Source organism: Columba livia, chromosome 1 (genome assembly GCF_036013475.1).
Source record: "Columba livia isolate bColLiv1 breed racing homer chromosome 1, bColLiv1.pat.W.v2, whole genome shotgun sequence".
NCBI classification, from domain to species: Eukaryota; Metazoa; Chordata; class Aves; order Columbiformes; family Columbidae; genus Columba; species Columba livia.
Genome location: NC_088602.1, coordinates 141,710,464 through 141,724,853, shown reverse-complemented (window position 1 = coordinate 141,724,853; position 14,390 = coordinate 141,710,464). Strand labels below are relative to the sequence as shown.

General features: G+C 38.1%; 1 protein-coding gene across 2 annotated transcripts in view; it reads left to right on the top strand.

The window, feature by feature from the left end:
• The first annotated feature begins 850 nt into the window (after positions 1–850).
• LOC102092424 (potassium voltage-gated channel subfamily KQT member 1) overlaps positions 851–14,390 on the top strand; it is a 492,070-nt gene continuing 478,530 nt past the window's right edge. Inside the window, exons 1-2 of one of the 2 annotated variants that reach the window (XM_021298409.2) lie at positions 851–973; positions 2,579–3,146. In XM_021298409.2, coding sequence (XP_021154084.1) covers positions 2,764–3,146 — 383 coding nt within the window. In that variant the 5' untranslated portion in view covers positions 851–973; positions 2,579–2,763. Of the gene's footprint in view, positions 982–2,578; positions 3,147–14,390 lie in introns of both variants that reach the window. The other variant, XM_065033942.1, reaches the window with a different exon arrangement.

Sequence of the window (14,390 nt, the reverse complement as noted above, 5' to 3'; positions counted from 1 at the left end):
GTTTGTTTGTTTAAGGTTTTGTTTTGTTTTGTTTTGTTTTGTTTTCAGTTGTATGAAAATATAACTGGGAATTAAGAAAGTGACTTTCTGGGATAATCTTTCCAAGGAATGAGAGCGCTCAGGTCCATGAACAATTATGATAAATGCTGAAGACCATGTACAATGGCAGCATTCCCCCACTGCCAGAACAAAAGATGAAATGGTTACCTCTGTTTCATTCTCAGCCACATGACTGTGCAAAAGTGTAAAACAACTCATATTCAAAATGCTGGCATTTCACACAGTAGTCTATTTTCTGTTACAAAATGCAGAAAAGGAAAGAAATAGTAGTACTCACTTTTTACTTCCTGATTAGAAAGTTCAATGATAAAATGAGGAATTTGAGGCTGGAATGGTTATGTTTGGGATTCTCTTCTGATTTTCCATTACTTAATATAACATAATGAAGTGCTGCTTTTGTTTTTGCCACAACATTGATGGGAAAAAAACCCAAACAAACAACTGAAGCTGCCTGTTTAGACTTACTCAACATGAAAGGCTGCTGCAAAGCCTCCAGCTAGCTACAAGCAACACCTAATTGAAATTTTTAAAACTTGTGCAGTAAGGAAATGCCACTGTGAACCCGTTTCAATTAAGTGTATGCAGATAAGAAAAGGACTGGGAGGGAAAGGAGGACAATCCTCAGCAAAATTAAGCTGTTGCTTGCTATTGCTGGTTTTTACAACAGGAAGAAGCACAAGTAATTCCTCTCTGAAGTTGTCAGAACTGTTCCACAGCTCTTTTTCTGCCTTTTCCAAGGGCAGCCGTATAAGGCAGACAAAAGGGAGGGATCCTGCGTTACTCAGGGTGGGACTTGATATGCTGGGGGCAGAGTCAGGCAGCAGCAGCTCCTGTGCCTTTACCTCTCTGGGGAGGCTGCTCTGTGGAGTTGAGGGAGCAGCAGCGAGATGGAGTAGAAGGACTCACAACAAGAGTAAGTAGGTACTGTTTGCCAGCTGGTTGCAGGCTTTTCTGTGCTTTATGTTTGACTGTGTGGGATCCCCTGCTTTGGTTAAGTAGGCTAGCAAATATCTTCCAGGTAGCTGAGTTTGCAGCTGCTGGGTAGTCAGCCTTTTGCTGCAAGCACCTGTCTAGGTAGCCTCAGCACCCTAAAATTAATTATATGTAAGGAGTGTATTTCTTATGGTCATGCAGATTGATTTGGATGAAGGGCTTTGTGCTTCAATGTCTGGTCCCTACAGCTTTTCAGTGCCAAGAGAACTGATTCTATTGATGTAATACTAATATAGAAATGTATTAGTCCATCCTACCATGACCAGTATTAAGGAATGAACACACTGTAAAAAGAGCACTAGTCCTTGTAAATATCTTGTGGGATAACTTAATGGGCTTTGTTCAAATGTCCTACAATGATAGTTCATTCCCTACAGATGAGGGTGTTAAAGAAACAACAAAAAATAAGCTTCATTTTTATTTATTTTTTTAAAGGGGGTGAAGGCTGAAATTATGTCTCAAAATTATTCTGATGAGGCTAAAGTAACTCAAAATGTAGGTGTGAGTCTCTCGTGACAGCGGAGCAGTCAGCTGCAACTCACAGGTGTGCAGGATTCGTATTGTGGATAACAGAGTATATTGCAATATGTCATTAGAAACATAATTTTGACATTAAAGTCAGCAGTGCTTTGAAGTTAAAGTCACCTTCCGCAATATTTCTAGTATTTTTGTCTTTTTATTTTCACTTTAGCTAAGAGTTTAAAATAGGGCAGCTTTTCACCTTAGCGCATAAGAAATTAAGCAGTACAAAAATGACACTTCAGAAAGACAGCTGCTCTCAGTGTCACAAAATTATTAATATTGCTAAGTATTTGTGTGTATTAGCAGCAAGTTAAATCTGCCTCATGAAATATATATTGATTTATGAGAGTCTTATTTTCTGTTCTGTTTTCTCTAAGTACTTGCTTGAAATCAGCAAGTTAGCCACAAACATTAAATGGCTGGAAGAAAATCAAGAATCAGGCCAGGGGTCTTTGATATTTTCTCTTTTAGCAGTATTAACCTCCCAGTGACAGTTAGAATTAATGGTATCCTCCTGTTTACACTAGAGAAAATTTGTTCTTGAATACCATGGACTGCAAGATCAGATTCCATGAGAAGGCTACAATAATTTTTCAAGTCTTAAAATCGTTCTGTAACACTGACACTCTAGATAAGATCCCTTGAGGAGAAGGTGTTGAAGTTCAAAACCTCAGCCAGGTGTGTTTCAGGCAACAGCAAGTTTATAAATTCCAGGAAATTTTTACAATTCCATCTCTAATCAGGACACTTCAAGAACTGTTCAGCTTAAAGCAATACCATGGGATCAGCTCTCAAGACAACTCGGCTGCTGTACTAGTGCTGCACTCTTTAGATAGTTCTAGTCTTCCTTCTTAACAAATGTAACTTAGGATTATAATTCTCTTTCTTCCTCCAGATGTCTTAACCTCTTTTCTTTCCCATCCTTCTGTTACTTCTGTTCTCTAATATGTGTTGTTCTCTAGTATGTGTTATTGTCTAATATGTTTTTCTGATTTAATTTCAGAAGCTGTGAGTGACAGCAGGTGACAGGCTGACAGCTCACACTCTTGTCAAAGACAAGCTCCTGATAATAGCAGAAAGTCATCTTACCAGCTGCTGGAGAACACCCTGGGCAGGGAGGACATACAATACCTTCTTCATAACTTTAAATATTGATCAGGGTTACTATCAACTGTGCGTTGTTACAGGATGTCCTGTGATAGCGAAGAAACTGTTGGGCACCCTATGTATAACCTCTGTGGACAGGTTCAAGGCTCCACTTCCCAACTTAGCAGTCTGAGTGGAAATAGGAAATCTGCAGCATTGCTGGAAGTTCGGGGGAACATAAGCAAGATGCAGTACTCTTCCGTGCCGCTGGATCCAGAAACTCCAATGGATAATGGATCTGGGATTCCCCACAGCACCGCGGAAGGCAGGAAGGCTGCAGCCTCAACAGAAAGTGAGGTCCACAGGGCCTGTACAACCAAGTGTTTCCATAGCCGCTATTTAACTAAAACTAGTACGCAGGGAGATGTCTACAACTTCCTAGAGAGGCCCAGTGGATGGAAGTGTTTCATCTATCATTTTACCGTGTAAGTACCTACATTTTTACATAATCTTTGGTGTAAGAAAAATTTGAAACCATCCACTTAGTCAGCCAGAAGCCACAGTACTTGAGCTCACAGGCTGAAAACCTGTTGCATGAGTGATCCCATTGAAAGCAAAGGAAAAGCCAGTCTCTCAAATGCTCAACCTCTATATCTATTAACATTTTGTGAGGAGTCCTTTTTATTCTTCACTTGATATTTGTCTTCAAAGATGTAGACTGTATAATTTTATATTTGTGATGTAAATTCCTATATGGTCATGGCAGTTTCTATTACTGCCTTGGCTGCTTTATGTTGTTCTAGTTTCAGACATTGCAGTTTACAATTACATGACATGTGGATGGTTTGGTTGTGATCAGGTAAGTCACATTTTAAGTCTATTTTGCTCATGCTGAAATACCAAAAGAAGTCATTTGTGGACAAACATTCATAACATCACTAATTTGAATTAATATACAGTTCTGAATGCATAATGAGTACAATTTTAGCAAAACGCTTTTTTCATTATACCATGCATATAGTACTTGCAAGGAGAAAATGAAGGCTTCCAGTTATTCTTGTAAAACAGTGGTTAGTATATTAATACAGCTGCTTCTCTTTTCCTTGAACTGCTTATGGTATCTGTCAAGTTTAGCAAGACCTCAGTTGCTGTTTTAAATGCTGCTTAACAGAATAATTTGTCATCTTAGCTGTAGAAATTGTCTGGCTGTGTTCTCACTGAGGCAAGGGGAAGTTTTGGTGGCTATGGTGAATGCAAACTGAGCCCAAATTCCTTGCTTTTATTATAAAATTAGCATAGGTCCTGAAGAAATGCAGAATGTTGAAATTATTCTGTTTGTCTCAGATGAACTGATGGGTTGACTGCAGTTTGTAAAAACCATTATCAGTTACTGCAGTCAGAAACAGCCCAGAGAAATATATGGCAATTATAATAAGTCATAATGCTTCTATTTGGCATAAAATAGATGGTCTTATTAATACTTGCGCCCTTTCACCCTTCAAAATCATATATGGATTTTTTTAAAAGGACTTTTTGATTCATGAAATTTTACCAAGTAAAAGGCTAGGGTCTTTTTCAAGGACTATGCTTACAGTATATAATAATTCCTGAGGCTTAAAGAGATGCAATTTATGAGATTTAAATAAGTGAATAGTCACGATGTAAGCCTATTTGAGGTTAGAACTTATTAATCTTGCTAAAATCCATATGTTTCATCATTTGAGTTGCTTTTATCTCAGACTAAGGTTGACCTTTAATATGTACTTATATTCTGCTATGGGCATTTCAGTTTAAAAAAATATATATACATGCACACATGCCACACTAGAAAATTCGATAAAACATTGCTATTACAAACAGAAAACTCCTTTTTTTTTTTTTTTTTTTTTTTTTTAACAATAGTTGGGTTCCTAACTTTAAGGAAATAATATGGAACTTGGCACCTTTTAAAAGCTTTTCATTTCAGATTGCTTGAAAGTGAAATATTTAAACATAGGACAAAATGCTGGCTAAAACCTAAGTATATTTGTCCTAGTAATAATCCAAATAACTACATGGTGTGTTCATTTATACAACAAGTTTCTGTTTTGGAAAGAACATGTTATTCAATATTAAGTATCATTAAAGTGAAACATTGTTAAAACAATACAGAGCTAATCTAAAGTAGAATTAATTTTATAACGAGTACAAGCTGTAATTTATTTTTAAAAAAGCTTCCACTGTTATATCTATGGTTTTCAGGTAATTTATGTAGAGCTGATCTGATGATGATGATGACTATTTTAACAACAAATCCAGTCTTCCAAGTCTGTAGCTGATATTTGTGTAGCCAACAGAGCTGGATATGCAGCATCCCTTCTTTGTCCTTTTGTCCTTCATATGCCACAAAGACCACATAACTCATGTACAAACTTGTTGGAAGTTTCTATCCAAGAGGGACTGGAGTCTGTACTGATCTGGAGCCAGTTCTGCTAGAAAGAACCTAACAGGCAAGACAAGGGAACAACAAGTGCTCCAGGTGGTGACCTTCCTCTTGCATTCTGAAATTACCGAAACAATCTCATCTCGTGTAACATTTATTGTATGCCTGATGCTTCAAGTCCTCAAGGAACATCATAAGATAGGTTAGAAAGGGGAGTTATTTTTGCCCAGTTACATCTGAAATTCATCTTATTTTAGTGAAGTTATTCCAGGCTAAAATTGTGGTTTAAAAATAAAATATTTGAAGAGATGAGTGGATTTGCCTGAGAATTCTCCTTCCCAGTTCTGAAAACTTCCTCATTTAAGTAATTTTCAGCTTCACTGTAGGTACTGTGAAATACTTAACTTCTGAAATCCCCAAGAATAGGGTAAAGAACAAGTTAGAAAGAGATGAGGGCTTGATAAAAAGCTGTGACATGCAACCGCAATACATTGATCCTGACCAACCAGTTCTTGCAGCTATATGTTGGATATCAATATATGTTAAAGTCCAGCTGCTTGACATATGGACCTCAGTCCAGAAAAAGAAGTGTGTGGATGTCTTAAATTTGATTTCTAAATACAACTATGCATTTGTTTAGATCACACCCACATGTCAAGCTATTAGGGTGTAATCATCATATTTTATCTTTTGAATGATTAGTACAATATGTATTGGTGATGAGTTATTTATGGCAATGAAGTTACTTGGCAAATCTATTAATTTAAATTATTTATTTGTAAGTGGAACCTTATTGATGTGATGAGTTTACATTTCTGAAATGTATATGTGTTTAATTACAACTGGAATGGCTCAATTATAGTCTAGAACATTGTGTTCATTTGGCTAAAATACTGTGTTCCAATACGTGTGAGCTGAGTAGGGAGGAGTGAAGCCAGACAGTTTTCCTCATGATAAGGTTACTGACCTCTGTTTAGATGCTAGGCAGCAATGATCATAAACCAAAACCAGAATCTGATGTATGTGGTCAAAGTGCTAGAATGTAATTTTAGTGGGGAACGCTACACTGCCAAGGCTTTGCAGGTCACTTTCCCCCTGGGCAAAAGGTGGTGATGGTCTGGCTTTTCTGTCACTTTTGTAGAGGCACAGAATGAGAAGTAGAAAGGTGCAATTCAAGCCTATGGAAAGAAAAGGATCCCTATATGTGCACTCAGGGACCCAAGGGGTGACTGGTAATAGGAGAAGAGTACCTTCTCTCTTGTGTTCAAGGAGAAGGGGTAACTACTTGCTGTCATATGTTAATTTGTCCTGAGTGTGAGCGATAGAGGCCACCTTGTATCAGTCTAAGGCTGTGCCAGCATCACAGCAGAGCCCTGTGCTGCACAGCTGCACAGCTCAGATCCCAGGATTATGCAGATTTGCATTGAAACTAACTGGCTGTATATCTCAGCAAACAGGGTGGATCCATAGTACCTTTTCTTCTCAGGTACGCCCAGTTGTATTTACTCACTGCAATTCAACCTCCTTGTCCTATCTTTTCCATTTCTCTGGAACACCCAGAAATTTCTAATTTTGGTCTTTTCAGCTGCTGTTGGTTGGACAACTAATTGTTTTTTACTTAAAAGCCAGAAGCTTAAATGGAATCTGGGTGGATAGCACTTGGACTAAGAAGTGAGGAAGCAGAACAAATGGCTGCACTGAGTCTGGTGAAACAGTAACAGAGGAGAACCTGCTCCTGAGAGAGAGAAGGCTTGACTGGATTGTCATAGAAGTTGTGACTGGTGCCAGTGATGCCGAAAATGGAGGAGAAGCGATACAAGAGCAGGCTACCTGAAGAACAAAGAGAAGCAGACTTAAGCAGGAAGGACAAAGAAAAAAAAGGACTCGCAGCTTTAGGAGATCAGAAGGCTGGATAGGCACAAACAGCTGGAACAGCAGGACAGCCGAAAATGGTCAAAAAACTCAGAGAGCCACTGGGAGGAAGAAGGGGTAGGACAGGACAGCTAGAAGTTAGGGGAAAGAGGGAGCGTGGAATTCATGATGGGAGAAGGAACCTTTAACCCATAGGCAACTGGTCTGAATCTCATCCAAGTCAATAGTGAAGAAGTAATGACTGTGGGGAGATACAAAAGGAGCTGTTGGTCTCAGTCCAGTTCTTAGCAAACGGATGTCAGCATCAATGCTGGAGTTAGCACAGCTGGAAAGCTTGTTGGCAGCCAGTAGAGAAACCACAGGCTGGTTGAAAAGGGAGGCAAGTCTAAGGCAAGAGGGAGGCCCATGAGAGGTACTCTCAGATTGTGTTCTCAGGCCTGCCATTTTCTTGTCGTGTAACACTGTGAAAGTTTAAGTGAGAACTTACAGCTGTTCCAGGTTACTTTGTGCTAGTTTAGCCACTTGCTAAATGAGTGTTAGATCTTGTTCTCATTTAAAAGTTAGACCAATCTTTATGTCTCATGACTTCCCACGAGATGGGGTGAGCCAATCTAACAGCCCACTGCTAACAAACCACCTCTGGTTCTGCTTCCCTCATCTGCCTTAGCAGTTCAGTTTGGTCCTGCCAGCTCCAGTTCTCCTTGGATATCCTTGGATTACTGAGCCAATTCAACTTATTATGCTAGCAGAAACCTAGGCCAGCAGGGAAAAGTGAATGGTCTTCTGTCGGGTTAGTAATACACATTCTGCTCTTGAAATACTGTTCACTATTGTCCTCTTAGTGCACCTAGCGGATCGTAATCACCTGTTAAATTTCTTATAAAATTGTACAGAATAATTACAAAGTAACACTGCAAATTGTCTGGCAAGAACTGCAGACCACCTGGTTTGACTGCAAAACATTTCCCAAATGCAGAGTTTGCCTAGCAACAAAGTCTGCTCTCCAGGCTCCCTTTTGATTTATGGGGAAACAACTCCTCCAAATGGTGACTTGAAGAGAAAAATGGCTGTTGCTCTGAATCCTTCCTGGGGGATGTTGTCTGTCTCTCTGACCACATGGGAAAGAAAAGGAGAATGTCCTCCTTAGAATATAGTTTCACAAGAGCTGGCATAATAGTTTACTGGTACCAAAAATGGAAGATTGCCTCTCTCACCTTCCCATCTTCTCTCCTGGCCATACGTTTCTTCTACATAATGTGTTCTGCTTCTGGCACTTGCTGGAGCCTTTCTAAGCTGAGTCAACTCACTGTAATGGTAGAGATCTAGCCCAGCAAGAAAGTGAGTAGCTTTTGATACCTTAAGGAGTTTTAGTGTCTCAGCAAATGGTCTGATGGTGCTGGAACCAGTACTAACCAGTTAGACAAGACTGAAATGGGATGCAGGAGAGCTCTCCATTTTACCACCAATGAACTGTCATGTTGGCTTAGTTGAATATGAAAACGTGAGTTTGCTTTGTTACCCCTCTCCTCATTCATACTGACGCCCACAGCTTCCTCACAGAGAGGCACACACACACACACACACACACACACACATATGCAGGCTCCTGGCAGCTTCTTGCAAAGAACTCATCTAAGGAGTTACTGTTGAGTAACTTGTATGAACAATATCAATACTGTTGCTAACTTATAACTTTGTGAGGAAAGGACAGAAGGTGAAGAACATATTTGTAAAATGAGGGCTGGCCTGCTAAGGGATTTTTCCTTTACAAAAGATTCTATGTACCAATGTGTGCATCACCATGAGCAATATGAAAAGAAGAGAGTTCAGATCATTGGGACAAGCTAAAAATTACATATTTCTTTCATTATTGTTTCTCTTCAGACTGTACTTTCTCTCTTTTTTTTTTTTTTTTTCACTTTCCTCAGCTTCATGTAAGAAATGCTATAGTCGTGTTCTGTTAATACAATTGAAGGAGTCACCATTCTGGCTGATATTCCGTTTTTGTTCAGCATACAAGCACTGCTGATGTAAAGCACATTAAAGGGCAAAAATAAAATGTGAGACATTTGCCTGCATATCTTTTGATTCTTTGAGTATAAAAGCTCTCAGATAAACTAATATATAGAGCAAGTAAGTTAGCATAGTATTTTCCTGCTTATGTTTTTATCTGTAAATGGACCCTATTGCCCATTATTTATAACTGTTTATCTCAAAGGGACCATCAAATTCCCATTTCTCTCCATTGCACATTTATCTCTAGAATGCAAGCAGCTATTTTGCTTTTTCCAACGATGTGATTGTAATGTAACCAACATGAGCAACAACTAAAGTTCAGAGTAGTTGCAAGCATATGACTGCTTTCAAGATTCTGGTTTTGACCTAGATGTCACAGCTTATGTCTGGACATGATGTACATTCATAAGGGTAAGTTAGGGTTTTTTATTATCCTTATTAGGTTCAGGATGTTTATTTCCAGCATAGCAATTACTTATTTGGACATTTTATACAGAAATTGAACTGAGAAGTTTTCCAATTTGTAACTACAGTAGCTAATTTTTGTCTATATGCTATGTCTATATGTCTGTATCTATGTATCTATATGTACAGAGCGGTACTAAGCTGATGGCTTGTCTATGATGATAAACTTTGGATACCAAAAGATGAGTGATATTAAAGGGAATAAACCCAAGAACTATTAACTTCATGCAAGTGAAATAATCTTACTACTACTACTTAGGGTTGCATGGTCAACTGGATATGGGGGAATGGCTTAAGTTGCTAATGGAGGTGCACTAATATTAAACAGAATTATCTTTAGTATTCTAGAAAGTCCAGAGACTGAGCTGTTCTAAAAATACATGGAGACAGTTATAAATTTTTAGCCTCTTTTCCGAAGGAAATGAGGTTTCTGCAACCACACTGTCTGAGCGCATCTGTCTAAAAGTGCCTTGCAAAAAAATTTTGAGCCAGTTGGCAAGTTTCAGCTAATATTGACAGAGGATGAGACATGTCAGAGATACTAAATTTCTTCATGTTTTGTTAAAATAAGCATTTGGGTAGAAGATGGATAAGTTAATAACCCCAAAGATGAAAATACTTCCCTTGAGCTCAAGTAGATTGTTTGGCACCAAAGAGTCTTTTTCAGGAGAGAGGTGTTACAATAGTTCCTAAGGAAGAACTTTGATCTGAGCATACTTCACTTTAGGCACAGAATAACCTAACCACAGAGCACAAAGCCACAGGCTGCATAAGTTTTATTTTCATTTTTTGAAATTATTGATGACTTTTTCCATCATTTATGTAAGAAATTCAATCCATCTTATTCTAGAAGCTCAATTTTATAATGGACTCTGCAATGAATACACATTAGTCTTCCCACAGGTTAATGTTGTTTCTACAGTGAAACCATTTGTTTCTATAATGAAAATAAATACTGTAGTGTGACATTAATATGGTGCTGTTGATGGAATTTTGTTACTCTTTTGTGGAAAAATGCTCTATTCTTACAGAAACAATAAAAATAAAAAGGTACTCCTTGACATTAATGTTTCAATCGCTCATTAACTTGTTGAATCCACATGGTATCAAATTCAAGAACAAAAGTGTTTCAGATGTCTACATGATAATCAAGCTGGCACTAGCTTATTAATAAATGTATTTGCACAGCAACTTTATATGCATTTATTTTTTTCCCTTTTTTTGAAACTTGAACTCAGAAACATGAATTCATGTGAGTACTACAAAGAGATTTGTGTTACTTTGTAAATGGTGGCAGTAATTTCCTGTCCCTGTGGAGTTGTGTCTTAGATCACATGCTGAAACCTACTGATCTTTTTTTCTCACAGTCAAAGTTGATGATAAATATCAGATTCATGAACACTGATCATGAAGTAATTATGATGAACTGTTTCTGTCTATGTTTAAAGAACTTATGAGATCTCTTCTAGAAAGTCATAGTGCCTCAGAATCAAAACAAAAGCTTGATTCTTGTACCCAGGGAAGGAGAGGACATCCGGACCTTCTGGTAACAAGACATATGGAGATAAGAGCAAAAAAGACAAACATAGCAGCATGGATGTTAGAGGAAGATACAGGCACTCAATTAAATCCTAGGAATGGCAAGGCACTGAGAAAACGTTTCTGTAAGATCAGTGCTTCTGGCAATTGTAATGGATGCATGAATGTAATTTATCAGTTCTGGATTAGTGCCAGCTAACCTCAGAGAAAAGGCAAAATCCAAGTCTTAGAGCTCTAAAGAGCAGTAAATATGTGAGGCTGTTAAATGCTTTGAAAATGTGAAAGGCTCATTATTAGTAGGAATTGTGGATTTTTAAAAAATAACATGTCTTTGGGAAGTTGGTTCAGAAAGCTGGTTTGAAGTGGGAGATCTTTCCCTGTGATGTGTGGCTCATGCTGTGATTTGAACAGCATTGGTATTAGCTATTGATTAAAACTGGTTTGTGACAATTTATACATATGCAGGTGAAAGGTCTAAAGAAAAATGCAGAGTAGAGTGTGTGTTTGTAAACTACCTTTAAAATTTTCTAGGTGTGTAGAAATACTGGCTAACTACTTTGGATTGGAGCCAGCTGGACAACTTCATATTACATGCAACTGGGCTATCAGGCATTTCTGGATGCAACCTAGAATAAGCTGAAGGAAAAAAAGTAAAAACAGATACCTTCCATATACCCATGTTCTAGGTGGACTTTTCCTTTGGTTGAAGGCTTCAGATCCCTGAAAATACTTTATTCTGTGGCAAACCAGGAAGTTAGGTATACCCAAACTCCCTGTCAGGCAGGATGCCTGTTAGCAGCATCTAAAGCTAGGCAAGGTTCCATTTGAACCTCTCTGATCTCCTCCAGTTCTGCTGAAATCAACGCATTCCCAGACTACTTTCTAATTTTAACATATTGGTGTTTTCAACAGAAAAATAGTTCCTTTACCAAAGTTTCCAACCAAGTCTAATTTGTGTAGGATCACATAGGTATAAGGTCAAGACCTTTCCACAAAACATCAAACCTCAGGAGCCTGGAAACAGACCTCTGAGAGAACCGAGGGACACCACAACTTGACTACAAAGGCATATGGACAACCTTCTCTTATGACTGAGTCAGAAATTCATTTGGATAACAAAATTATGTAAGCACCAGGAATGAGGTTTTCTTCAGACTAGCGGGAATGTTTTGTAGAAGCACTTGGCTATTCAACATAACACAGTATAATCCCATTTAGAAGAAACTTAAGTGCTTCATGCACGCAGGAATTAGAAAGTCTTGCACTTCTATAGCACAAAAAAATGGACATGCTCTCCTTAATTTTCTTACCACAAAATAACCACTTAAAATAAAGAGCAACCCCTGCCTCTGGAGCCCCTAATAGAATTTTATGTTGGCTATGCTCATTTATTCTCCCTGACAACATGCTGTCTTCAAGATATTTGTCTCTGCTGGACAACTCTGTAGTTTATCATCAAGCAAAAAGCCAAAGGATCAATAGGTGTAATTACACATAGATTTAGTTGGACATATTACCATTAATCCAATCTCTTTCTCTTGTAATTTAACTCCAGCTGAAGCAATTGGGTTTCTTCTGTCCTAGTGTGTTAGTAGAACAGAACAGTTTGACTTCCCATCTTGCTGGAGCAAACAGTGTATAGGATAAAAAAATTTATCTAAGATACTAAGAACCAGGTTTTGGATATAATTTAAACTAGAAATGTGTATAAGCCATTTGTATGTATCTAGCTTAAGGGCTTTCACACAGTGAAGTAAGTCACAGTAGCTCCATTTCAAGGAAGGAACACAGCAGGGGAAAGACATATCTAGTTGTGTTAAAAACACCAGTGGCCCACTGAACACTACAGAGCATAGGTTTCAACAGCTTTTCTGTAATAACTTTTGCTGATTTTCTTTTACTGTAGAACTCACATGTTTCTAAAAATGTTTTCTTTTCTAAACATAGCTTTGCAGAGGCCATGAAATTTGGCAAGCCCAAAAGGCCGAAAAGCTACTATTTTGTATTTGGTTGCCAAGGAGTATATCTCTGTCTACCAGTTTATAAGTTTGTCCTCTCCTCACCCATCTCTTTTTTTGTTATTCAAGAGATAATGTTCCCACAAGCATCTCATATATCAACATTTCAAGCACATTTATCTGCAGCAGATAAACACAAAAAAACCATGCAGATAGTCTTTGATAGAAATGGCATTATTTGATGCAAAAGTTAAAAGGAGGAATGATTATTATTTCTCCTTTAAGAGCTTTCATTAGGTTTGTCTTCCATAGAAAAATGAGATTGTTACAGCATGACCTTGAAAGTGTTCACCCTTGATAAAGTACTTGAAATAATTTTGCTCTCAGTGTTGTAGTTAACCTACTAGTTCCAAGTGTTTGCAGGCTTCAGTAGAACATACTCATAGGCAATTATCTACTAAACAGAATCTGTCCCTGGCTACAATAACAACAGAAACATGTTTACAGTTGCACTATCTACTTTCCCAAATGAAGTAACGGTTAGGGAGATTGGGACACAGAGAGGCACTCACTTGTTACCTTTAACCCATGTTGATCAACTGTCCAATGTACTAGTACTGCCTATTTAAATTTTTTAACACGTGAAACAGATTTAAGGATGATGGTTTAAAAACATTGATGAAAAAGCAGTATCCTCTTGTTTTATGCATAAGACTTATGAACTTCAGGAGAAATAAAGAAATACTAAAATTTAGTGTACATTAGTAAGACCTCCCTTAGGAAAACATGGCACCTCTGTCTTCTGTTGATGTGAACTGTGTTAAGTGGGAGTCCAAAATCAAATAAGAAATTCTCAGAAAATCCTCTTTCCTCTGATAAGTAAAACCTTTTTTCTTTTTTCCTTTTAAAGAGAGAGTAAGGAGGAGTCTGTACATAGTTGATAAGGGGTCAGTTTCTGTCTTCACAAAAGTAAAAAATATGAAGAAAAGAAAGCCAGGTGTTTTGAGAGGTAATACTGCTCTATTTTTAGCAGCTCTCAGTATTTGCTAAAGTAAAAGATCAAACTATGGCTTGACATCCTTGGGAATCACAGAAAGACTCAAAGGGGACTACAAAATACCAGAAAGCAGCATCTTAGCTCTTTTCTGGATAGTAATGAGTAGACCAGCTTTACTAGTTTGTAATTATTTATGTCTCCTCCTTATCAGCTCCTTCCCTTTAGGAACTGAACAGCCACCAACAAGGAAGACTGTTCCCTGTTGATGTAAATGACTACCCCAAGCAAGTAATCAATCACAACCTGTTTTCACCCCCTTGCAGCACAGAGAACTGCCCATTGCATCAGAGAGTATGGATAGCAGGGAACAAGAGAAAGCCAAACTGGCAGTGGTGGGGAAAGGGAAATTGGCATGTGATGAGCTTTAAGTGCTTTCAGCTCAAACCAACAAATTAAACTC